Genomic DNA, 22,663 nt, shown 5'->3' on the forward strand with positions numbered 1-22,663 from the left:
AGATCCCATTTTACTATCATCCATGTGCCTATCCAAGAATCCCTTAAATGTCCCTAATGTATCTGACTCTCCTACCACTGCTGGCAGTGCATTTCACACACCCACCATTCTCTGTGCAAAGAACCTATTTTATCAAAGCTTTATCGAAGAGGAGTTTTTAAGAAGTGTCTGCATGAGCCAAGTATGGAAGATGATAGGATCCAGGAAATTGAAAGGACAATACTAATGGAGGATCAATGAAGAGCAGATTCGTTCAAGAGGTCAGAAGTAGATGAGCATAGATATCTCAAAAGGATATGGGGATGGAGGTGATTGTGGGCATGGGAAAGAGTAAATATAAGGAAAGATTTTAAAACAGGGACAAAATGTTTAAGATCAAGATATTACTTAAGAACTGTACCAGCAAGCACGAGGATAATGGGTGAAAGGTCTTGCTGGAAGTTAAGACACGCACAGCAGAGTTTTAGATGATTTTGCATTTTATAGACAAGTTCAGGGGTACAAAGGACATGACTTATGGTTTCATCAGCAAGGGTGAAATTACAGAGGCAGTCTTAGTAATGGCACAGATATGTTGTTGGAAGTTCATCTCAGTGTCAAGTAGACACTAAAGTTGCATACAGCCTGTTGCAGGAAGATGAATGGAGTCAGCAGCAAGGGAATAGGATTTGGAGAAGGGATCAAAACTGATGTGCTGAATCTCACAATATTTCAATTAATTATCATTAAGTTTCATGAATGGTTCTCACACTATATTCTCATACAATCCCCCCAAAACTAACCTCATTAACTACCTACTCAACTTCTACGACACACCGATCATCCGATGTTAGCCTGATTCTACTGCTCGTTACAGCCAAACAGACTCTGCAACTGCCAGGATGTCCTGGAATAGATTAGCATCGCTGACATCAATGCCATGTTTAAAAGGCCAACGCACAGCACTGGCCGCCTGGAGGGGCTATACACAACTCGTTACGTTTGCCCCGGACCTGACAGTGAAGAGGAAACAGACCCTACACTTTGTGGACAGGGACCTGGAGGACAGTGTGGTGCAGCATAGTGACTACCCACTTCTCCAATAATTGGCAATGGAAGGCATGACACCACACTCTGCCAACTTGGTCTAAGGTTGCCAGCTGGGTCAGTGTGGAATTTGGCACTGTGAGGCAGCAGTGCTAACTATGGAGACATTGTGTTGCCCCTAAGCCAGACAGAAAACTATTAGGTCAGATGAATAAGAACGTAGCACATAGAATAGTACAGCACAGTATAGGCTCTTCGGCTTCGATGTTGTGTCAACCTTTTATCCGAATCTAATGTCAAACTAATCTACATATCCTACATTTTACTACCATCTATGTGCCTTTTCAAAAGTCACTTCAATGTCCTAATATATCTGACTCTCCTACCATTTCACAGACCCACCAGAACCTATTTTATCAAAGCTTTCTAAAAGGCTTATCAAAGAGGAGTTTTTAAGGAGTACCTGCATGAGTCTTGGACAGTTGCATCAGTGTGGGGAAAGACCTAGCAGGGACAGAAAAATGTCTGTGATGAGTGTCAGCATCTTCTCTGCTGTACCTTACACTCACTCTATCTCTGCTGCCATAATTATCTCCCACCAAAGATTGTGCTGTACCACTCTCACTATTGCATCAAGGTCTTCCAATGCTCGCTCTCATCCATCCAATCCCCTCAGTCGACTAACCTTTCATGCCCTCTGTGTATCTTACTCACTTGCTTGGGATACCTGAGCCCCATTCCCCCACCTGCTCCTGTACTAACAGCCATTTTCATCTCACTCAATCCCTTCTTAACCTAATTTGCCAGGACGACCTGCCCTTGACTTTACTTGCCAAGATCACCTGACAGAAGGTTGTCTCACTGATTTGCAGAGCAGACTGGATGGGCTGAATGGCTTACTTCTGCTCCTATGTCTTAGGTCTCCCATGACTTGACTGCATTACTTTTCTCCCACTATGAGACATGGTCATTTTGTCGAGGCATATGCCGTCTGCCTACCATGTCAAGTGCTGGTGAACAGTGCAGGTGTAACACTGACATAGCAGGATGAAATGCAGCAACATATCCACTCCATTGACTAATTACTGAGGGCAACCATGTCAAACTGCCTAGCTTTGTGCCTATGCTAATAGGCAAGGTAGACACTTTGAGAGCATCCCAGTAGGCGTAAGGTAAGCGAGCACTAAGAGAGCAAGCAGCAGCCCTGAGATGCAACCTGGTCCAATCCATGAACTGGGTGCTTGTCCCTGTGTGAGTAGCATTCCTATGAGAGATGTCAGTGCACTCTAAAATGCAGCATTGAAGTGCAGAAGTGTATCATAAATTGATCGGCAGTATGCCACAATTGTGTGAAGGGTTTTGTATGTGTCAAGTGTCAGTGTCTGCGGACGTGGGATGCCACTGCCCTGGAATATGGCTTGAGAGGTTGGTGCCAAGTGTCCAAGGTGGAAGTCCAGAGGAGCAAGTGGCGAACCAGACTCACCAGGTACCACTCAGACTTTCAGTCTTTTCAGAAAATGCTGTTACCCCCAGTACCGGGAAAGGTCTCATCTGACCCCTCACATAATTCTCTCAAATGTTTTATTATAACCTATGTCATCCAGGACCTTTTAAAATTCCACCCAATATCTTCAATCTTCCCAATATTTAATAAGAGGATATTTCTGTTCATCCAGTACTGCAGGAGCTGGAAAAAAGGCCATTTCAAATCATTCTCTGGCTATAATTAGGGAAAGTCAGGAATCACACGACGCAGGTTATGATCCAACAGGTGGGCGGCAGAGTGGCACAACGGCAAAGTGGTTAGCACTGCTGCCTCACAGCACCAGAGACCCGGGTTCAATGCCCGCCTCAGGCGACTGTCTGCGTGGAGTTTGCACATTCTCCCCATGTCTGTATGGGTTTCCTCCGGGTGCTCCGGTTTCCTCTCACAGTCCAAAAATGTGCAGGTTAGGTGAATTGGCCATGCTAAATTGCCCGTAGTGTTAGGTGAAGGGGTAAATGTAGGGGAATGGGTTTGGGTGGGTTGCGCTTCGGCGGGTCGGTGTGGATTTGTTGGGCCGAAGGCCCTGTTTCCACACTGTAAGTAATCTAATCTAATCTAATTAAAATTAAAAGGTAGATTTGAAATCACAAGCTTTCAGAACACCACTACTTCATCAGGTGAAGACTTCACCTGATGAAGGAGCAGCACTCCAAAAGCTTGTGCTTTCAAATAAACCTGTCGGACTATAACCTGGTACTGTGTGACTTCTGAATTTGTTCACCCCAAAACACTTTATAATTAGAGAGATCAGAAAGGAAACCAGTGAGAATAGTCCACCCAAAACCGGTGAGAATAGCCCACCCAGTTGGATACCAGTGGAGAGGTGTTGGAGGAAAATTGTACAATCATAAACTGCAGGCAATTGAAGAAAGATAAGCTGTAACAATTAAATCTTTGATGACAGCTGTAACATTAGGTTTGATTTTAGACCTTTTGCATGATCAGTCAAAACATATGGCCCTATGTTGGGTTAGCGAATGGTGTTAAAATGTAAACATCTGTCAATTGAACCAGGAAGTGGAATAAACAATGAAACTGAGACAATACCTCAATGTGACTGGGCTTTTTATAGGTTCCTTCCGCTACCAGGCTCCCCTGCTCCCTCCCAACCCCTTATGAATATTGGGACCATTATCCTCTGTTGAATAAGGCACTTGAATATTCTTTGGTCGAACTATTTTTATAATCCAGATTTTTTTTTTCAAAAGCAAAGACAAGAACAGTAAAAAAAAAAATCAGATGTGAGGATTATACCTTTGCCATGACTCCAATGGGAATAAGGGGGCTCCAGCTTACAATGGATTTTGGTTCAGTTGGGTTTCTTTCCCTTGAATGTTGCTCTCTAAGTTGTTTTTGCTAACGATGGAGGGTCAACACTGGAGGCATACTGGACATATTTCTCATCTGCCCTCCATGAATTCCACACAGATTGCCCAATAAGCAAATTGTGACTGCTGTCTGCTGAGAATTACAAACTCTATTCAAGACAAATGAAGGATGTAGCTCAGAAAATGAAACAAATCATTTCAAGAACGATAACATTGGACAGATGGTCAGAATGTTCAGCCTGGATATAAAGTTCTCCAGTTCTAATCTATTTCAGATTTCTAGTATCTCCCTTCAGGGAAACAAACCATCTTTCTGACTTTCTCCTCTTCTAGATAGTTCTGTGAATCTTATCTAGGTGTGCATCTCCATTTTGAGCAGTCCATACATTTAAGTTTCTGATCACAGAATATTGATGATGGGAACTCAGTGAAACCATTAAATATCAAAAGGAGATTATTAAATTATCTCTTGCTGAGAATTGTCGTTCTTGCATTTATGTGATGTGAGAATTACTTGTCACTTAATCAGCCCTGTCTGGAAATTTATCCAGGTCTTGATATATGGCAGGCGTGTCCCATTTAATTGGTGGAGGAATTATGTAAGAAATTGAACACAGTGCAACGATCGGCAAATAGTTCCCTTTCTAACCTAATGGTGGAGGCAAGGCAATTCATGAAACAGCTGAATATCATTGAGCCTATGTTACCCTGAGGAACTCCTGCAACATTGCCATGAAGCTGAGGTGACTTGTCTCCCATGACCTCAATTGACATTCCCTCTAAGCGGTGTGGCTGCATGTAAATGCAGCTGATCCAAGGTTCCATACATGGCCTGAGGGTTCCAGAAGAGGAGTGGCAGGTGGAGTTTAATTTAGATAAATGTGAGATGCTGCAATTTGGAAATGCAAATCAGGGCTGGATTTATACACTTAACGATAAGATCCTGGGGAGTGTTGCTTTACAAAAAGACCTAGGAGTGCAGGTCTTTTTGTTAAGCAACAGTAGAGTTGCAGGTAGACAGGATAATGAAGAAGTTTTGTATGCTTGCCTTAATTGCCAGTGCATTGAGTATAGGAATTGGGAGGTCATGCTGAAGTTGCACAGGGCATTGGTTTGGCCATTTTTGGAATACTGCATTCAATTCCAGTCTCGCTGCTACGGGAAGGATGATGTGAAACTTGAAATGGTTAGGAAATGATTTACAAGGATGTTGTCAGGGTTGGAGGGTTTGAGCCATAGGGAGAGGTTGATTCGGTTCGGGTTGTTTTCTCTGGAGCGTCAGAGGCTGAGGGATGATCTTATAGAGATTAGTAAAAACATGAGGGGCATGGGTAGGGTGAAAAGCCAAGGTTATTGCCCCAGGGAACTGAATCCAAAATTAGAGGGCATAGGTGTAATGTGAAAGGGGAAAGATTTAAAAGTGACCTTAGGGGCAACCTTTTCATGCAGAGGTGCGTGTATGGAATGAGCTGCCAGAGGAAATGGTGGAGGCTGGTACAATTACAACATTTAAAAGGCATCTGGATGGATATACGAATAGGAAGGGTTTAGAGGGATATGGGCCGGGTGCTGGCAAATGGGACGAGATTAGGTTAGGATATTTGGTCGGCATGGACAAGTTGAACTGAAGCATCTGTTTCTGTGCTGTACATCTTTATGATTATGTGACGCTAAGGCACTGCCATGCACAGACCTCGGAGGTCCACACAGGCGGAAATAAACTTTGAGGAAATGCTGAGAGAAACATCTTCCTTTGTGATTGGCACAACTCCAGCAAAGTTAAGATCAGCTTCTTCCATGCTGTTGTCAAACGTATGAGCAGACCTCTCATATATTAGAGTTGATCTTTCTCTGAAACTTCTCCGTAGCTCTAACGCCAAATTCTGCATTCTGCTCTATTACCCTGTTGTACTTACATAAGATATGATTTGTCTGGTTAGCACACAAAACAATACTGTTTCTCGATACATCTAACAATAATAAATCAAATCAAATCCAGTCATTGGATTGCTTTGTTCCTGATTCTCAAAGGCTTTACTTATTACAGACAGATAAACTGTATTGACTGAAGTAAGTAAATTTAATTCCAACTGTTTCTCACGTTCTCATATAAACTAGTTGAGTAAATCTTAACATGTATCATCTCACCAATTGTTTAACAGATCTTTGCAGAAAAATATGCAAATGACATAATAATGCACTCAATATCAGAAAGAAATTATTTAATTATGTCCATCAGATTCACGAACTAATCACTTGATATGTCATTTGAACCAACAGATGTAAATTGCTAAGAATAGCTCCACTGCCATTGACAAGGAATTTATGGCCGACCTAAATTTGTAACACTAAGACACAAGGAAACACTTTACCCCAAATGTATTCACTAAAAAATGTTTATTACCATTTAACAGTGATCCTCTGACAAAGATTTAAAAAAAAAATCAAATACATCATACCCTCTCTATTTTCAAAACATTGGGTGCCCTTGTATATTCAGTGCGGGAATTTGTGTGTGTTAGGCATTCTGCTTTGTTCAATAGCTTTAAACATTAACATTTTCTGCTGGGTGTTAACTGACAGTCCATGTAGCTGGAGTAATCAGATCATAAGAGCTGGCATAGAAAAGACAGAGTCGGGATCAGAGGTCAAGTCTATTCTTTGAATATAAAATGATTTTCCTCATGGCATTTACACAAAGGCAGGAATGTGAAGGATTAAGTCACAAGGTCAAGAGATACTTCATGGTCCAGAATGCATCAAAATTAATCTTACTTTCCCAATGCCTTGGAAAGATAACATATTTTCATATAGTTTGTCAAAGAACTGAGAGTACAGAAGTGTTACATTCTAATTATAAATATTAAACAAGAGAGCTATTTTGTAATGAACATCTAGAAAAGTTCCCTCAACTGATGGTACAAGGATTAGGGGACACAGATTTAAAGTTTTCACAAAAGATGCAGATGGATGTGAGCAAGAACAATTTTGTGTGTTGAGTGATAATGATATGGAATTTGCTGCCCATAAATCTAATGGAAATTGATACAAAGAACGAAAAAGAAACTAAATGAGCACTTGACGGAACTAAATTTGGAAGGCCAAAGGGATACAGCAGAGTAGTGGTACTGATTACATTGTTCTACTAATGACTTCAACTAAGTGGGCCAAATAGCCTCCTTCTAAGCCATAATGAGTTTGACTGTCGGTGAGCCACCACAAAATGAGGTGGTCTTAATCTGAGTAAATAGTACGAAGAAGTGAACCAAGACAACAAACACAGACAAATTACATCTCCTGTCCCCAGCATTGTACATCTACAAAGAAATGTGAATGCTTCATCTTAAATTTCGAATCTGTGACCATATGCGTTAGCAATGTAACTACTTAAAGAATTGATTTTTTGAGAATCAAATCAAGTTTCACTTTTTACAATTTAATTAGATACTAATATCATCATTCTTTTCAAATCACTAATAAAAGCAATTCCTGAAACATGCACTTGAAATTGTACTGCTTTAGAAATATTTAGACAATCACTTGAACCAAGATGAACCACTGTTATTGTAGAGTATTGCTTACTAATTATAATTGCAGGATAGAAATTTGTAAATAGGATTACAGTTTAAAACAGCCTGTCTATGCAATTTCTGACCAGACTTGATAACTGAAGACTGTCTTTCTTCCCTAATTAAAATGAACAATTACCTGATGTAACTAAGTTTCATGTGGAATTCAGTTAATTCACATCACTCGTAATTTGCGATGTTATTTGTAAAATTAGATCAAGTGTGGCCTGATCCAACTTTGCACAAAAGGCTATCAATGTAATAGCTGAATAATTGCGTAATAGGTCTGTTTTTCACAGTAACAGATACTTAACTACAAACAGCCTTAATGAGGATGCACGCAAATTAATTGCCTTGATTTCCCCTACTCCAGCTAACAAAGTGTAAGTCAAAGATGAGACAGAAACTGATTAACTCACAAATAATGTGGGAGGGAAAGAAAAGAAATACACGTTCTTTCTTTCAACTATAACGCTGCACAAATGTACTATCACCGAATTGTTTATATCTGTTCTACTCTCAATTTAACTTGAACACCCAGCATATGGTTTCCTTTTATTTACTAAGAAACAAAGATTGCTGGAATTGTTTTCCATTCAAGTAATATGTTGTTTTCATAAATGACTGGGAAGTACACACTCTGGTTTAGCAAAAGGCTATTAAGTGCAATTTATATAGTGACCCCTGCTTCAAAGACAGATAAAATTGAGGTTCGTTAACTATTGAGAAATATTATTCTGTGTGTTATAAGAATATGGACTAAATGTAATGCTGGATGGTGTGCAAAGCCCTCCCCAACCCCTAAAAATGTGGACTTATCAATCTTAGTTATTAACTCACCAGGAACTGGATACTGATATCAGTAGTAGATTACTGGACTGTCCAAGATCATGCATGCAGTAGTAAGTAAATGCATATTTTACTCTGTTAGAATCTACATTCCATTACAGAATTGGGTATAAGATACAAAAAATGTTCTGACAGAAGCAAAAATTCACTTCACCACAATTCCTACCTGGAATCACAGGCAAATGCAAGAGTAATGGTACAAAGTCCCATAGTGCTCTAATCCATGAATACAGTGATCATTATTGGTATAATCTTGGCTACTCAAGTATTTTAAGCTCAAGAAAATACTGAGTAAGGTCCTCTGTTAAACTTTAAGGAAGAAAAGACAGTATCCCAAACTACTTGTTTACGGACTGTATGATTTAAAATTGTGGTGCTTTGCTTCTTAAAAGCTGCTGAAATCATTAGTTTGACCCTTGTGCAATCAGCATGATTATGTCATTGTGCTGAATGCTATGACTGGGAAAGGGAAGTACAGAGGAAGATAAAAAAAATGTGGATACAAGACGTTTTATCAATTATAATTGCTTGAAAACTACATTGATTTACTTTCTCTATGACAAAGTTGTAAAGCTTAAACATATTAATTCTAATCTTATCATTTGAATCTTGTAGTTAAATGGTCTGAGCATTGTTAATGAAGAATTGTCAGATGTTTTCATTTGAACAGTTTAGCACCCTGTAAAAGTTATTATAGAGCAATTGCATTAGATGTTAAGAGCTTGTGAGAAGCTTTCTCACACTTATTTTGAGGAATTTATCTAAATCACACTTCTCCATTTACTATCATTTCTGAAAGGCAAACTCTGCTCCAATTAACTGCAAATTCTGTTTAAATTGTTATCATTAATAAAATGTGCTTCACAACATTTGAATATTTCTTGTATCTTCCACCACCGAAAGATCTTTCTCAGTGCATTTAGACACATTATCACTAAGGCTGAATATCAGATGGCAGAGGGAGGAAGAACTTTTCAGATCTAGACCTCTGCGTATATCTATTCAAGTAAATACTAACAACTTCTGCTGTTAGGTGTGGAATGAAAGAATGTTTTGGCAATTATAACTAAACAAAACTAATTTAACATGACACCAGTCTTTCATCGCAGCAGGCAACTACTCAGAAATATTTAATGCCGATTAAATCAATAATGACTCAATACACCATTACTGGAGATGTGTTCACCACTTGAATGTTCATTTGCTCGAATGGTATTATGGAAAAAATACACCTTGTTTAAAATCAATGATTAAGATACTTAAGCTGCTCATTCAAATTCAAGTCTCCGGAATAGCTTTAAACTCTTAGCAGCCATTGTTAGAATGAAAGTTTGTGCTATTTAACATAGCAATTCATGAATTCAGAAAAATACAATTGTGCAGTTTTGTTTACACTACTGAAGTGACTGCACTTCTGAAATAATTGCACAGAAGTCTGTATCCCATCACCAAGAAACCCTTTGTTTACATGTGCACAGTACATAGTTCTGAGCAGCCAGCTCAAAGCCAGTCCCAAAAGTTAAGAGACCTTCTGAATCATCTCTTTGTTTTTTTTTTATTAACCCCCCACTACCGCCTAACTGTGGTAGTGCTTAGTTTTTCCCCATGTTGTGTGTGCGCAGGTGTAAGACACAGTGAGAGACACAAGGTGTATGAATCTTTATTCAATTTCCACCACCAGGAAGAAAGGAAACACCCGAGTGGCATGTGACAAGCAGTGCCCTTCACAAAAGGGCAATGCTGTGTGATCAAACAGTGAAGGGGAGGGCAGGGATTAAATCAAAATAGAGTTGGAGGGAGAAATAATGCACTCCACTCCCTGCGGCGCCCACCTCTCCCTGAACAACTCCAGGGTGTTGGTGGAGATCGCGTGCTCCTTCTCCAAGGACACCCGGCTCTAATGTAAATCATCTCTTTATTTTTTTTTTCGCAAACACCCAGGTGGCCAGTGACAAGCACTGCCCTTCACATCAAAGGGCAATGCTCCTCCTGGTTATATTTTTTTTTATTAACCCCCACACTACCGCCTAGCCGCAGTAGTACTTATTTTTTTCCCCAGCACCCATATTGTGAACTCTCTTTTTTTTTTAAAACCCCCACACTACCGCCTAACTGCGGTAGTGCTTATTTTTCCCAGCACCCATGGTGTGTGTGTGTATAGGTGTGAGACACAGTGAAAGACACAAAGTGCATGAATCTTTGATCAATTTCCACCACCAGGAAGATAGGAAAACACCCGGGTGGCTAGTGACAAGCAGTGCCCTTCGCATCAAAGGGCAATGCTGTGTGATCAAAACAGTGAAGGGGAGGTTAGGGACTAAATCAAAATAGAGTTGGAGGGAGAAATAATGCACTCCACTCCCTGCGGCGCCCACCTCTCCCTGAACAACTCCAGGGTGTTGGTGGAGACTGCGTGCTCCTTCTCCAAGGACACCCAGGCTCTAATGTAAGTCATCTCTTTATATCAGTAAGCCAGGGCTCCCTGATTGGTCCAGGTTAACAACCTCAATGAAGGACCTCATAGCCAATGAGATCTACCTGACCCTGGTTCTAATCACTACAATTTGTTTCAAGATACATTGTGGCCTTGTGTCACACAGTTTGCATGGAGTCAAGTTTGCACTGTGTGTCCCTGTCATCCTATTGATAAGATCATGATTCATCACTTTCTTCATTAAATTCAAATTACATCAAGTGCATGCAGATCAAATTTGCCATCATCCTCTTCAGACACTAGTCCAAATCAAATGTACCTTTAAATGAAGCCCTCTTTCCTGCCACCAAGAGAATTCTATTTGGGTTTTGTAAGTCAAATTGCCAAATACCTGTTTCCAAAGGACACCAAGCCATATAAGGAGGTAGTAGCACAGCTGACTAAAAACCTTGGTCAGAAAGGTTTTTAAGGTGTATCTTACAGTAGGAAAGAGGCAGAGAGATTATGGAGGGAATTCCAGAATCCAGAGCCTCAGCAGCTGAAGGCAAAGTTATCAGTTGAAGTGATTGCCATCCAGGCTTGAAAATAAGCTACAATTGGAGCAGTAAGAAATATCTCAGAGGGTTGTAGGTTGAAGGAGATTTCAGAGCTCAGGAAGAGATGGCCAAAGTGAGATTTAAAAGACATGGATAAAAGTTTCAACAACAGGGTATTGCTTAACTGATTCTGAATGTAGGACAGTGAGTGTGATTATAACGGGTAAGCATGTCTTGGATGTGAATTAGAACACACGCAGTGGAGTTTTGGATGACCTCAACTCAAGGGTGTCAAGGAAACTTCAATAATGTCCCATGGCAATTTTAATGCCTGGTGGTTGAGGTTCTAATTTGCAGGAAATTTTAGACAAGGTGCCATATGGATGACTATTTGAGAAGATAAAGGGAATTAGGGAATTCAGAAAATTGAATTAGCAAATTAATGAACAGAACTAAAAACAATTTCTCAGAATGGTTGGATGTGGATCAAAATGATCCACAGAGATCTGTCATGGAATCATATTTGTTAACCGCATACATCAATATTTAGTCATATTTAGAGAATGTCAAATTCAAATGTTCAGATGCTCTAAAACAATAAATAATTCTGAACAAACAGAGATTGCCAATGGGAATATTGAAAAGATGGCGGAATGTGCGACTACTGGGCTCTATTTAAATGCCGTTGTCCACTTCCTGCCTTCAGAGCAGTGATGAGAAATCAGTGGTGGTTTAGGCCACCCACTCACCAACCTCTAAGCAAGGGGTTGCGAATGGGATTTTGGAATTCCCTGTGAGAAGAATGTGTAAGATTTAAGATGGGGGATGCAGTGGTGTTCTTTGTGGAACTCAGATTCTCCTTCCAGCTTCATAAAGAGGTTTTTCAGATTCACCTGAAGGGTTTCTCTCTGAATTCAAATCTGGTATAAACCTGTTTCTGTCCACAGTCAGGACCCTGTGGCAGCCTCCTTTCACAAGTACTAGTTTAGACTTCAGTGGGAACCTTTTGATGTAACAATCCAATTTGCATACATTTTTGAGGTTCTTGTTTGTTACATCCAACTGAAACACCCTTTGATTAACATTCAAAATGACCAGCACCCGAGCAGATAAGTGGCCTGTTCGTTTTTAGCATCCTATCATATGGTTTCCACTGCGCAGGTAAGCTTAGGTCCAATGTACATTCATAATCTTTTGCATTCGCAATGTGAGGAGTAAAATACATTAGCTTTCCATGATCAACCCCTTTGTAGTATGTCTTGCATCCTACACAATCTTGTCATGTAAAGAAACACAGATTTATAGGAAGTGGAAAAAATAGTTGTTGATATATGAAGTCAAAAGGTGTGGCGCTGGAAAAGCACTGCCGGTCAGATAGCATCCAAGGAGCAGGAGAACCAGCGTTTTGAACATAGGGTCTTCATCAAGAATGATATATGAAGAAGATCAGGAAAAGGCAACAAAGCCATGGAAGAAGGAGGACCATCTGAACACCTTGCAACAGGACATGAAAGGATTGATTTCACCATTCAGTGATTCTGGTGATCTACCCATTCAGGTGCCCTGAAAATCAAGTCTAAGCTTCACTTCATTACAGTCTTTTTTGTCATTCCTTCATTCTTGCATTGAGAAAGACTGAAATCATCCAGCCAATTTATATATCAATGGCACACTGATCATATAGTTGCTGAAACCTCTCAAAAATTCCAGTGTTCCAGTTTACCCTTTGGATTAAATGCTGAATAACTCAATGGAAGAGAAGTGAATTGATGAGGATGGTGATAAGGAGGTAGTGAACAAGTACTGTTGAGAGTAATGCAAAGATGAAGATCTTTACTCACTCTTTTCCAAGGTCATTTGACCTGTTTGTGCAATGAAGCCATGGCTTGGGAATACTGATGTTGGCGCCAGTGTCCAGGTTTGCTGGATAACAGCCCTGAAGGTGAAACAATCAATGTTTTGGAACATTAACTCCCACTTTTCCCTCATCTCCCCCATCAGAACCTTTAGGGAGGCATCAAGAAAACAAAGTAAGGTTTGCTGTCTCACAGAACACCAGAATCCCATTTTCAGATCAGATATTAAACAAAGTGCTTGTCTATTGACTCAGATGAATGTATTTCAAAGGAAAGCAAAGCAGCTATCCTTGATGTCCTGACCAATTTTATCCCTTAATTAACATTACAAAAATAAATTATCTGAATCACTATCATGTTTCTTTTGTGGGAACTTGTTGTACAATAATTGGCTGCCATTACATTTCTGCATTACAACAGTTGTAAAGGCTACAGATATTTTATTGGGAAACATAAACCAGAAAATTGAAGTTTTTGATTATTTTTTTTTCTTATAACTTGAAGAAAATGTGGAACCATGCAGTGTTCTTTTGCTGGTTCAGGAATTGATACTTTTGTCCTGTAAGCAAGTGTTCTTGGAAGAAAAAATATCCAACTGCCCAGCAACAGGGTTTGCATTGGTTGTAACTGGCTCTTTGTCAGAGCACTGAGCGGAGATAACACAACTAGGGCTCAGGCTTTCATGCCTGCCAGCAAGCCAAACGTCTCCCTTTTTTTCTCATCAGAAAATAAATAACACTCAAAATCTTCACAACAAGCAAGAAAACCTCTAAATCAAGCCAGTACCTGGGTGCAATTGACTAACTAACAAATAATGGATCACCACAGTCAACAATAATGTGATATCATTGTCAGAAAACAGAGAAGAAAGTCACCCCATTCTACCCATTTTTGATTGGACCCTAATCCACAAATTTTTTGCCTTTTTGCTTATATTTTTCACCCATGATATTCATGAAAAGAAAGATGTCTCATTTATCTTGTATGTTTTATCTGTCCTATATGAAAATTAATATTTTGTGTTTGGATTTAAACTGGCATAGTCTCCAAATTAATAATTAATATTCTGTTTTGCCACATTTTAGAGGATATGTTTGCTATAAGAAATAAGATCTTATTATTTATTGATAAATCCTAGTATAAATTTCTTTTATCTTTGATAGTAGTCACTGTCATGCATTAACTATCCTAGAGATTAAATCGATTACATTGCACATTTGAGATGAATCATGGAATACTGGAGCTTGATTTCCAGTGCACTATTCCACCAGAATCATGACACAGAAGTGATTACTTTTCTTTCACTATAACACGTAATGAGGATATGAGCAAGTCTAGTTAATTCAACTTCACACACATTTAAAGGGCAACTTTATGCAATACTTTATATCTGCTGCCATGTCAAGTTTCACCTTTAATCCATCTCTGAGGTTTTGCATTTCTGATGTTAAACATCACTTGGAAGAAGCACTATCAGTAACAAGACACAGAATGTAACGTGGGAGGAGGACTTCATTGACTAGGGATTTTAAGAGTAGCTTGGTAGCACCATTACTATCAGAGCTGGTAGAATCCTAAAGAACATAACTGTGGGTCTCTGTCCACAGCAGTGGTGAGGGAATCAACACGTGGGAAAGATCTATTTGATTTCATTATCAGCAATTTATCTGTAGCAGATATGTCCATCCATGACAGTACTGGAATAACCACCGAATAGTCCTGGTGGAAACAAACCCACCTTCAAATTGAAGATCCCCTCCATCATGCTGCATTGTACTACTCCTGTACCATATGAAACAGGCTTCAGACATAGCTAACAACACAGAACTGGGCATCCATGAAATATTGTGGGCAATCAGCAGCAGCAAACTTGCATTCAATTACAATTTTAATGTCATATTCCAACCCTAACATTGACACCAAGCCTGAAGATCAACATTGGTTCAATGAAGAGTGCAGGAAGGCATGCCAGCAACAGCACCAGGTAAACCAGATATCACTCTGTGCTTCAACACACACAATGCACATGTGAAGCAGTAGAAGCAGCATGCAATAGATAAGGCAAAGCAATTCCACACCAACTGAGCAAATCTAGGCTCTGCAGTGCTATTACATCCAGTCACAAATAATAGTGAACAATTCAATGACTAACTGGAACTGGAGGTTCCACAGATATCCTAAAACTCAACTTTGGGCCAACAAATCACATCAGTGTAAAAGACAAGGTTGAATAATTTGCATCCATCTTCAGTCAGAAATGTCCATTTGATGATTCATTTTGGCCTCTTCCAGAGATCCCTGGCATTACACTCATTTGATTTACTCCATTTCATGTGAAGAAATGGCTAGATATTGGATACAGCAAAGGCAATGGTCCTGAAAATATTCCAGTAATAGTACTGAAGACTTGTTTGAAGAACTAGCCACACCCCCAACCAAGCTTTTCCAGTACATCTTTAGCATTGGCACAAATCCAACAAGGTGGAGCCTTTTCCTGATTTGTCAAAGAAGCAGGATAAATCAACCTGACAACAAATTACAGCCTATCGGTTTACTCTCAATCATCAACAAAATGATGCAAGAGGCCATCATTAGTGTTACCAAATGGCACTTGCAAAGTAATAACGTGCTCACTGCCTTTTAGTTTGGGTTTGGCCGAGGTTATTGACCTCATTATAGCCTTGGTCCAAACATGGACAAAAGAGTTAAACCTCAGAAGTGATCAAAGAGTGACTGCCCTTAATATCAAGACCAAATTTGACTACATGTTGCATCAAGAACTCTTAGCAAAATCACAGTCAATGGGAATCAGATGAAAAACTCCCCACTGGTTGTGGTTATTGGAGGTCAATCATCTCAGCTACAGAACATCTCTGCAGGAGATGCTAAACCCAACCATCTTTAGCTGCTTCTTCAATGCCCTTCCTTCAATCATATGGTCAGAAGTACTGATTGCAAAATATTAAACACCATTCATCACTCCTCAGATTCTGAAGCAGTCCATGTCCATGTGCAGCAAGACCTGGACAACATCTTGATAAGTGCCACATTGGTGCCAGGAAATGGCAATCATAAACAAGACAGAATCTAACCATCACCCCTTGAAGATCAATGGAATTACTGTGTATTAATTGCTACTATTACCAACCTGGGGGTTAACATTGAACTGAAATTGAACTAGACCAGACATATAAATACTGTGACTATAAGAGCAGGTTGGAAGCTAGGAATTCCATGCTGAATAACTCACCTCCTTTCTCCCCAGTGCTTATCCACCATCCACAAGGCACAAGTCAGGAGTGTAATGGAATACTCCTCTCTTGCCTGGATGAGTGCAGCTCCTAAAACATTCAAGAGATTTGACAGGTAACCTATCTTTATATTGAAGATAACATCCGTTGTGTTGTGTAGCAGTATCATTATCAAATGGGATAGAATTCAAACAGATCTAGCTCTGGACTGGGGATCATGGAATTACTGTGTATTAATTGCTACTATTCCCAACCTGGGGGTTAACATTGAACTGAAACTGAACTAGACCAGACATATAAATGGATCATTGGCAGAAACAGAATTGTACTCCAACATAATCTGGAATCTTATTTCCCATCATATCCCCCACTCTACCATTACCATTATGGTAGTGGACCAGCCTTGATTCAATGAGGAGTGGAAGAAAGCATAGCAGGGGTATCACTTGGCATAGCTAACAAAGAAGTGTCAACTTTATGAAGCTATAAACAGGACTGATTATTTGGAAATTGCATAAGTAGCACAGATAGATAGAGTTAAGCGATACCATAACCAGTGGATTAGATCTAAACTCTGCAGTCCTGATACACCTAGCTGTGAGTGGTGGTAGACATCTAAACAACTAACTAAACGAGGAGGCCCCATCTCAGCATTTGATTCACTCCATTTGAAATCTCAACACTCTACTTTGATCATCCGTCAAGTGATGGAAGATGTCTTCAACAGTACTATTGAGCAGCAACTGCTTAGCAATAGGCTGCTCAGTGACATACAGTTTTGGTTCAGTCAGGGCCATTCAACTCCTGACTGCATTGCAACTTTGGTTCAAACATGGACAAAGGAGCCAAACTCAAGAGGTGAGGTTAGAGTGCCAGCCTTTGATACCATGACCGCATTTGACCAGGTTTGGCATCAAGAAGTCCTAGCAAAACTGGAATCAATAGGATTCAGGAGAAAACTTTTCACTGGTTAGAGTCATAGTGGCTGAAAGGAAGATAGTTGTTGGAGGTCAGTGACCCCAGCTCCGGAAAACTCTGCAGGAGTTCTGTAGGATAGTGTGCTAAACCCAACAAGTTTCTGTTGATTCATCAGCAACCTTCCTTCCATCATAAAGGTCAGAAACAGGGATGTTTATTGATAATTGTTGTATTCAGCACCATTTTGTGACTTCTCAGATACTGAAACTGTCCATGTTCAAATGCAGCAAAAAATGTTCAAAATCCAGTTTAACATGAAAAGGTGCAAGTTGGTCAACTCCAATTCACTCATCATGCTGATTTGGAAATATATCACCACTCCTTCATTATTGGTGGATCAAAATCTCAGAACCCCCTCCCTAATGGTTTTATGATGCACCTACAAAAATTGGACTGCAGCACTTCAAGAAGAGGAAGAACCAGTGTTGGAATGGGGTGGACAAATTAAAAAATCACTAAAAACCAGGTTATAGTCCAACAGGTTTATTTGGAAGCACTAGCTTTCGGAGCTCTGTTCCTTCATCAGGCGGTTATGATGAAGGAGTGGCACTCTGAAAGCTAGTGCTTCCAAATAAACCTGTTGGACTATAACCTGGTGTTTTATGATTTTTAACGCAGGTCAAGATGACAGCTCACCATCACCTTCACATGAGTAAGTAGGGATAAGCAATAAATGCGGCCCAACCAGTCACTTAGATCCTGCAACTGATTTTTTTTTAAAATCCAGGATAAAATAGTGATAATGCTCACATCTCAAGAATGAATACAAAAAATGATATACAAGCAAAGCTACTAGTCAGAGGTTTCACTTGTTATTTCTGGAGATTATAATGATTAGAAGTTATTTTGTTTATATAACTAGAGTTATAACTAGATGGACTCTTCAGTCATTTCAGTTCCAGTGACCCTTCTTCAGAACTCTAAAGAATAGTTAGCACAGCAGATCAGACAGCATCCAAGGAGCAGGAGAATTGAAGGCAGAGACCCTCCAGGGTGGAGAGATAAATGGGGGGATGGGGCTGGGGAGAAGGTAGCAAAGAGTGCAATAGGTGAATGGGGATGGGGATGGAGATGACAAATCAGAGGGGAGGGTGGAGGGGGTAGGTGGGAAGGGAGATTGGCAGGTAGGACAGGCCATGAGGACAGTGCAGATCTTCCTTTCCACAGATGCTACTAAATCTGCTGAGTTTCTCCAGCAATTTCTGTTTTGTTTCAGATTATCAGCATCCACATTTCTTTGGTTATTTTTGTCCTATTATTGCTTTTAGATCAACATCCAATGTTGTATGTATTTGTCCTCCCTGAACCTTTTAATCATGAAGGCATTCAGTTATCAAAATCTATTCCACTCACTGAATACACATTTGTTGGGGAAAGAGTTAGATTTCAGGGGGTTTTGACATCACATCAAGGCAGCCAGCACCCCTTAATGTTGAGGAACTTTCTGTTTGCAGACGACAGAGCTGACATAAGGAGAGGAATTGCTGAAACAAATGGGGCTGTAGCACGATTTCATGGATGCTGGATTAAAAGCACAGCCGGTGGAAACAAGGGGAATCGCATATTCATCCATAATGACAGGAAACCTTTGTAAGTATCAACTCTAATTGACAATGGAAGGAGGCCACAGATTATGCAAATATTATGCTCTTTACACACAGGACATGATTGAAATTGTGCAAAAGGTTCACTGACCTCAATGGATAAGTAAAGCTAACAATGCTACTCTCAGTATCTGCTCACACTTCCCTCCCTACATTGATGTTGGGGCTCACACTATTCATTAAATTACTGTTCTTTGATTCCCTTCAACGTCCTACAACACTTTGTTACATACCTCTTTACACTTGTAGACTCACTATTCTTTCAATCCTAATCCACACATAACTCACATCCCATATCTCCCTATATCTCACACAAATCTCACTAGCATACTCTTTTAACGCACATGAAGGCTATGTGTAACTCCAAACAACAGGTGACACCAAAGGGGAAAAGTTAACTTTGCCACTTACTCCCCTTCTCAAAGAAAGTGTACAGGCTATCATTCTCCCACCCCTATTTACCTTTCCAGACTTGTCACTATTTGAGCGTTAGAATGCCGTATCTCCTGTGAGGGTGAAGTTATGGAGCACGCAACAGACAACCACACATCTGGATACATATTTATGGCTACACTTCCAAATCTTTCTGGCAATGAAAAAGTTGCTTGAGTGTGCCTTTTTATAGTAGCATAGCTCTTATTATACAACACCTATGCACAAGTAGATCCCGGGAGTCACAAGTCAAATCTCAAGACAAGCATCCTTGTCACCTAATAGGCAATGTGTTGCTTGTTAACCCTTTTGAAATAAAGGCAACAGAGGACAGGGAAGGCTTAATAAATTGTGACTATTGCCAGGATATGGAGCATAAGACCTTTATGATGTGCTGCCTTTGTTCATAAATCAGCAGTGAATATGGAGCAATATATTTAAAAGATTGCATGGTAGTGATTGGTAAAATGCAAAGCAAAATGGGTGCAACCTATGGTACGTTGAGTCCTAAGAAAAATTATCAAGTGGACAAACTCTAGTGTAATCTCTCATCCTGTTTTATGTATCAATAGAGACAAAGAATTAGATCCTTAATAACAAATAGAGATCTTTGCTAATTTTCTTGCCACATTAGAAGATGCCATCAATGTCACCCAGAGCATCATAGTGCAAAAACTAAGGGGCATCATGGACTTACAGCCACAGGAAATGCACCAAATGTCTAGTGTTTTTTCAATAAATTAATCAATAACCATTTATCTGCATCCCATTTTAATCTCCAGATGCCTCTGCAATAGTTTTATTTTGTAGCTTCACAACATTTCAAGGGAATGTTGAATTAGAAATTCAGGTTGGCAGATGTGATGGTTTAAAATTTGAGTATTAAACACAGGCCAGCAGAGCTGTCTGAGAACTGCATGTGCAGAAAATGGGCCATGTTATTTTTGAAGTATGTTATGTTAAACCACCTCACTGTTGTTGAAGTTAAAAGACCATGGAGAATTCTGTTGAAAGTTCCAATTACAATTAGGCAGTAGCGCACACATTTTGCTGCACACAACTCCATAAATTACAGTTGTAGTCAAGTAACAATGAATATTAAAACAAATTACTTTGGACACAACATAACTAAAGAGCAATTGCACAAAATGTCAGGATAAGAAAAATCATATTTTTAGCGCTTGGCTTTGCAAACATATTGACAAGTTAATGTACAATATTATAATATGATATTAGGAGGGATCAACTTCCTAGTGGAGCTTGCATTACTGGAGAGTTTAGTTAATTTCAGTAAATAATGAACATCTACTGATAAACAGAGCTGATTTATCTTCAGTAAAACTTTGCAAATGCTTAAACTGCATTTAAACAGTTTTAAACACATAATTATTTTGGATGCTTTTTCCTGCATTATGACAGTGACTACACTAAATACCAAAATTACTTTGATGATTGTAGAGCATTTTGGGATGTCCTAAGATTAGAAAGATTGTTAATTAAGTGCAAATCTCTTTGTCGTGAATAATTGTAAATTTAAAATTAAAATAAAATGGAAACCTAAAACTAAAATAATGCAAGAATAAGCTGTAGATAGTATCCTGCACTTTTATTCGGGAATCTATGTCTATATATATCTCTTACCCAAAGGTTTCATTTTCTCACTCTTGCCAATAAAACGTGCAAAATCAATCAATCTGGTGAAAATCAAAAATTCTAAACGAGTTATCCTATTTACTCGAGTATTGCTTTGAACGTAGTGATATGTAGTTGGTAGAAAAATGAGTTCACCATTAAACTGAAACAACCGGATTTTACTTCATGCACGGATAATAATGGCACTAATATGTGTTTCTTGTCAGTATTAACATTTGTTTGAAAAACTGCAACTGTTGAAATTTCAACATTCATGCTCTGGTATGTAATAACCTCTTGCTATTGCACTTTACCACTAACCCACAAGAGGCATTGCAAAATGAGCAACTACAAAGCTGTGCTCTGTCACACATCACACAGCATTTTGTGCAAGACCAGCAAAAAGATAAAATGCTGAGATTCACTGGAAATTCAAGCTCATCTGAAACTCCATGTAGTCTTCAATTCAGAAGTTAATTATAATTCTTTCTCTGATACATCATACGCAACATTCACATGATAGACAGTTGCTAAAAATAATGAATTATCTCTAGATTTTATTAGTTAGCAGAGATTGGTTTACAATGACTTTTAAAAATGCAAACTATCTCTTTAAACAGTACTTACCTGCCCATACCAGCTGTATTCCAACATCACTGAATAAAGGAAATCTTGACTGAGATAAGTTGTCGAACTTCTGCAATCCAACTTGCAGAGAGCCTCAAAATCACTGTTAAGTGACTGTGTTACCTTTCAAACATAGCTGAATAGTAGGTACAGGACTGAGCGCTACAAATACAGCCACAATCAGAGCTTTGTTGAAGTGTTGGAATCTTAGTACTTAAACCTGTTGATAATGAACCTGAACCCATTATTTTGAGTCAATGAATTGAAAGAAATAGGGCAAAGAATGAAAGCCACAGGGCCAATTACTAACATTCTTTGATGTATTACTTGCTAGGACTCACCAAATCACTGTGTGTCTTTGTCCTGATCCCCTCTGTTATTCATTAATTATCCTGTAAGGGTTAAGAGTTCGAACAGCTAATTGCATGGACACTCGTACTTGGTAGTAGGGATTCTTCTAAGACTGACACTTTCCCCAACTGTGCCCAGCCACCTTGTGCTATGCCAATTAATCCAATTCTTGGTGTTTTTTGTACACCATCCCAGGTTCTTTTAATCTCTGTTCTAAAATATCCTCCAGGTCTCCAACTGCAATGTCGAGAGCAGGGGATTTTGAGGAATTGCCTGGGTCTATTTTATAATGGAATTCTTGCTCACCAATGGAGGCCATCAGCCACTGGCCCTGGATTGCTCATCCTCTGCACAATGTTTTAAATTAAGGCTACCACTGTTCAGATTTCTCCTTGATCATGTGTTTGCTACAATCATTGTCAACATTCACTAACAATGGATTGAATTGTGCAGAACCCAATGCTCCTCATCCACATACTAACCTGTTCAAGTCTAAGTGATTTTTAATCTTATTCTTTTTCTGAAATGCTGTTATTCAAAAATATGTTACCAATCCAATATAAAACATGAATATTGTTCAAGTACTTAACTGTAAACCTAGATCATCAAGTAGATTTATAATTAGCATGTTTAATCTACTTTCA

General features: G+C 39.3%; 1 protein-coding gene across 3 annotated transcripts in view; it reads right to left on the reverse strand.

Moving 5' to 3' along the window:
* LOC122559681 (transcription factor EC-like) overlaps positions 1 to 21,710 on the reverse strand; it is an 83,889-nt gene extending 62,179 nt beyond the window's left edge. The window contains exon 1 of one of the 3 annotated variants that reach the window (XM_043709560.1): positions 21,669 to 21,710. In XM_043709560.1, coding sequence (XP_043565495.1) covers positions 21,669 to 21,695 — 27 coding nt within the window. In that variant the 5' untranslated portion in view covers positions 21,696 to 21,710. Of the gene's footprint in view, positions 1 to 1,489; positions 1,511 to 8,484; positions 8,508 to 21,668 lie in introns of those variants that run through there. The other 2 variants (XM_043709563.1, XM_043709561.1) reach the window with 2 other exon arrangements.
* Between the last annotated feature and the right edge of the window lie 953 nt (positions 21,711 to 22,663).

The sequence above is a fragment of the Chiloscyllium plagiosum genome, chromosome 19, assembly GCF_004010195.1.
Source record: "Chiloscyllium plagiosum isolate BGI_BamShark_2017 chromosome 19, ASM401019v2, whole genome shotgun sequence".
Classification (NCBI taxonomy): Eukaryota; Metazoa; Chordata; class Chondrichthyes; order Orectolobiformes; family Hemiscylliidae; genus Chiloscyllium; species Chiloscyllium plagiosum.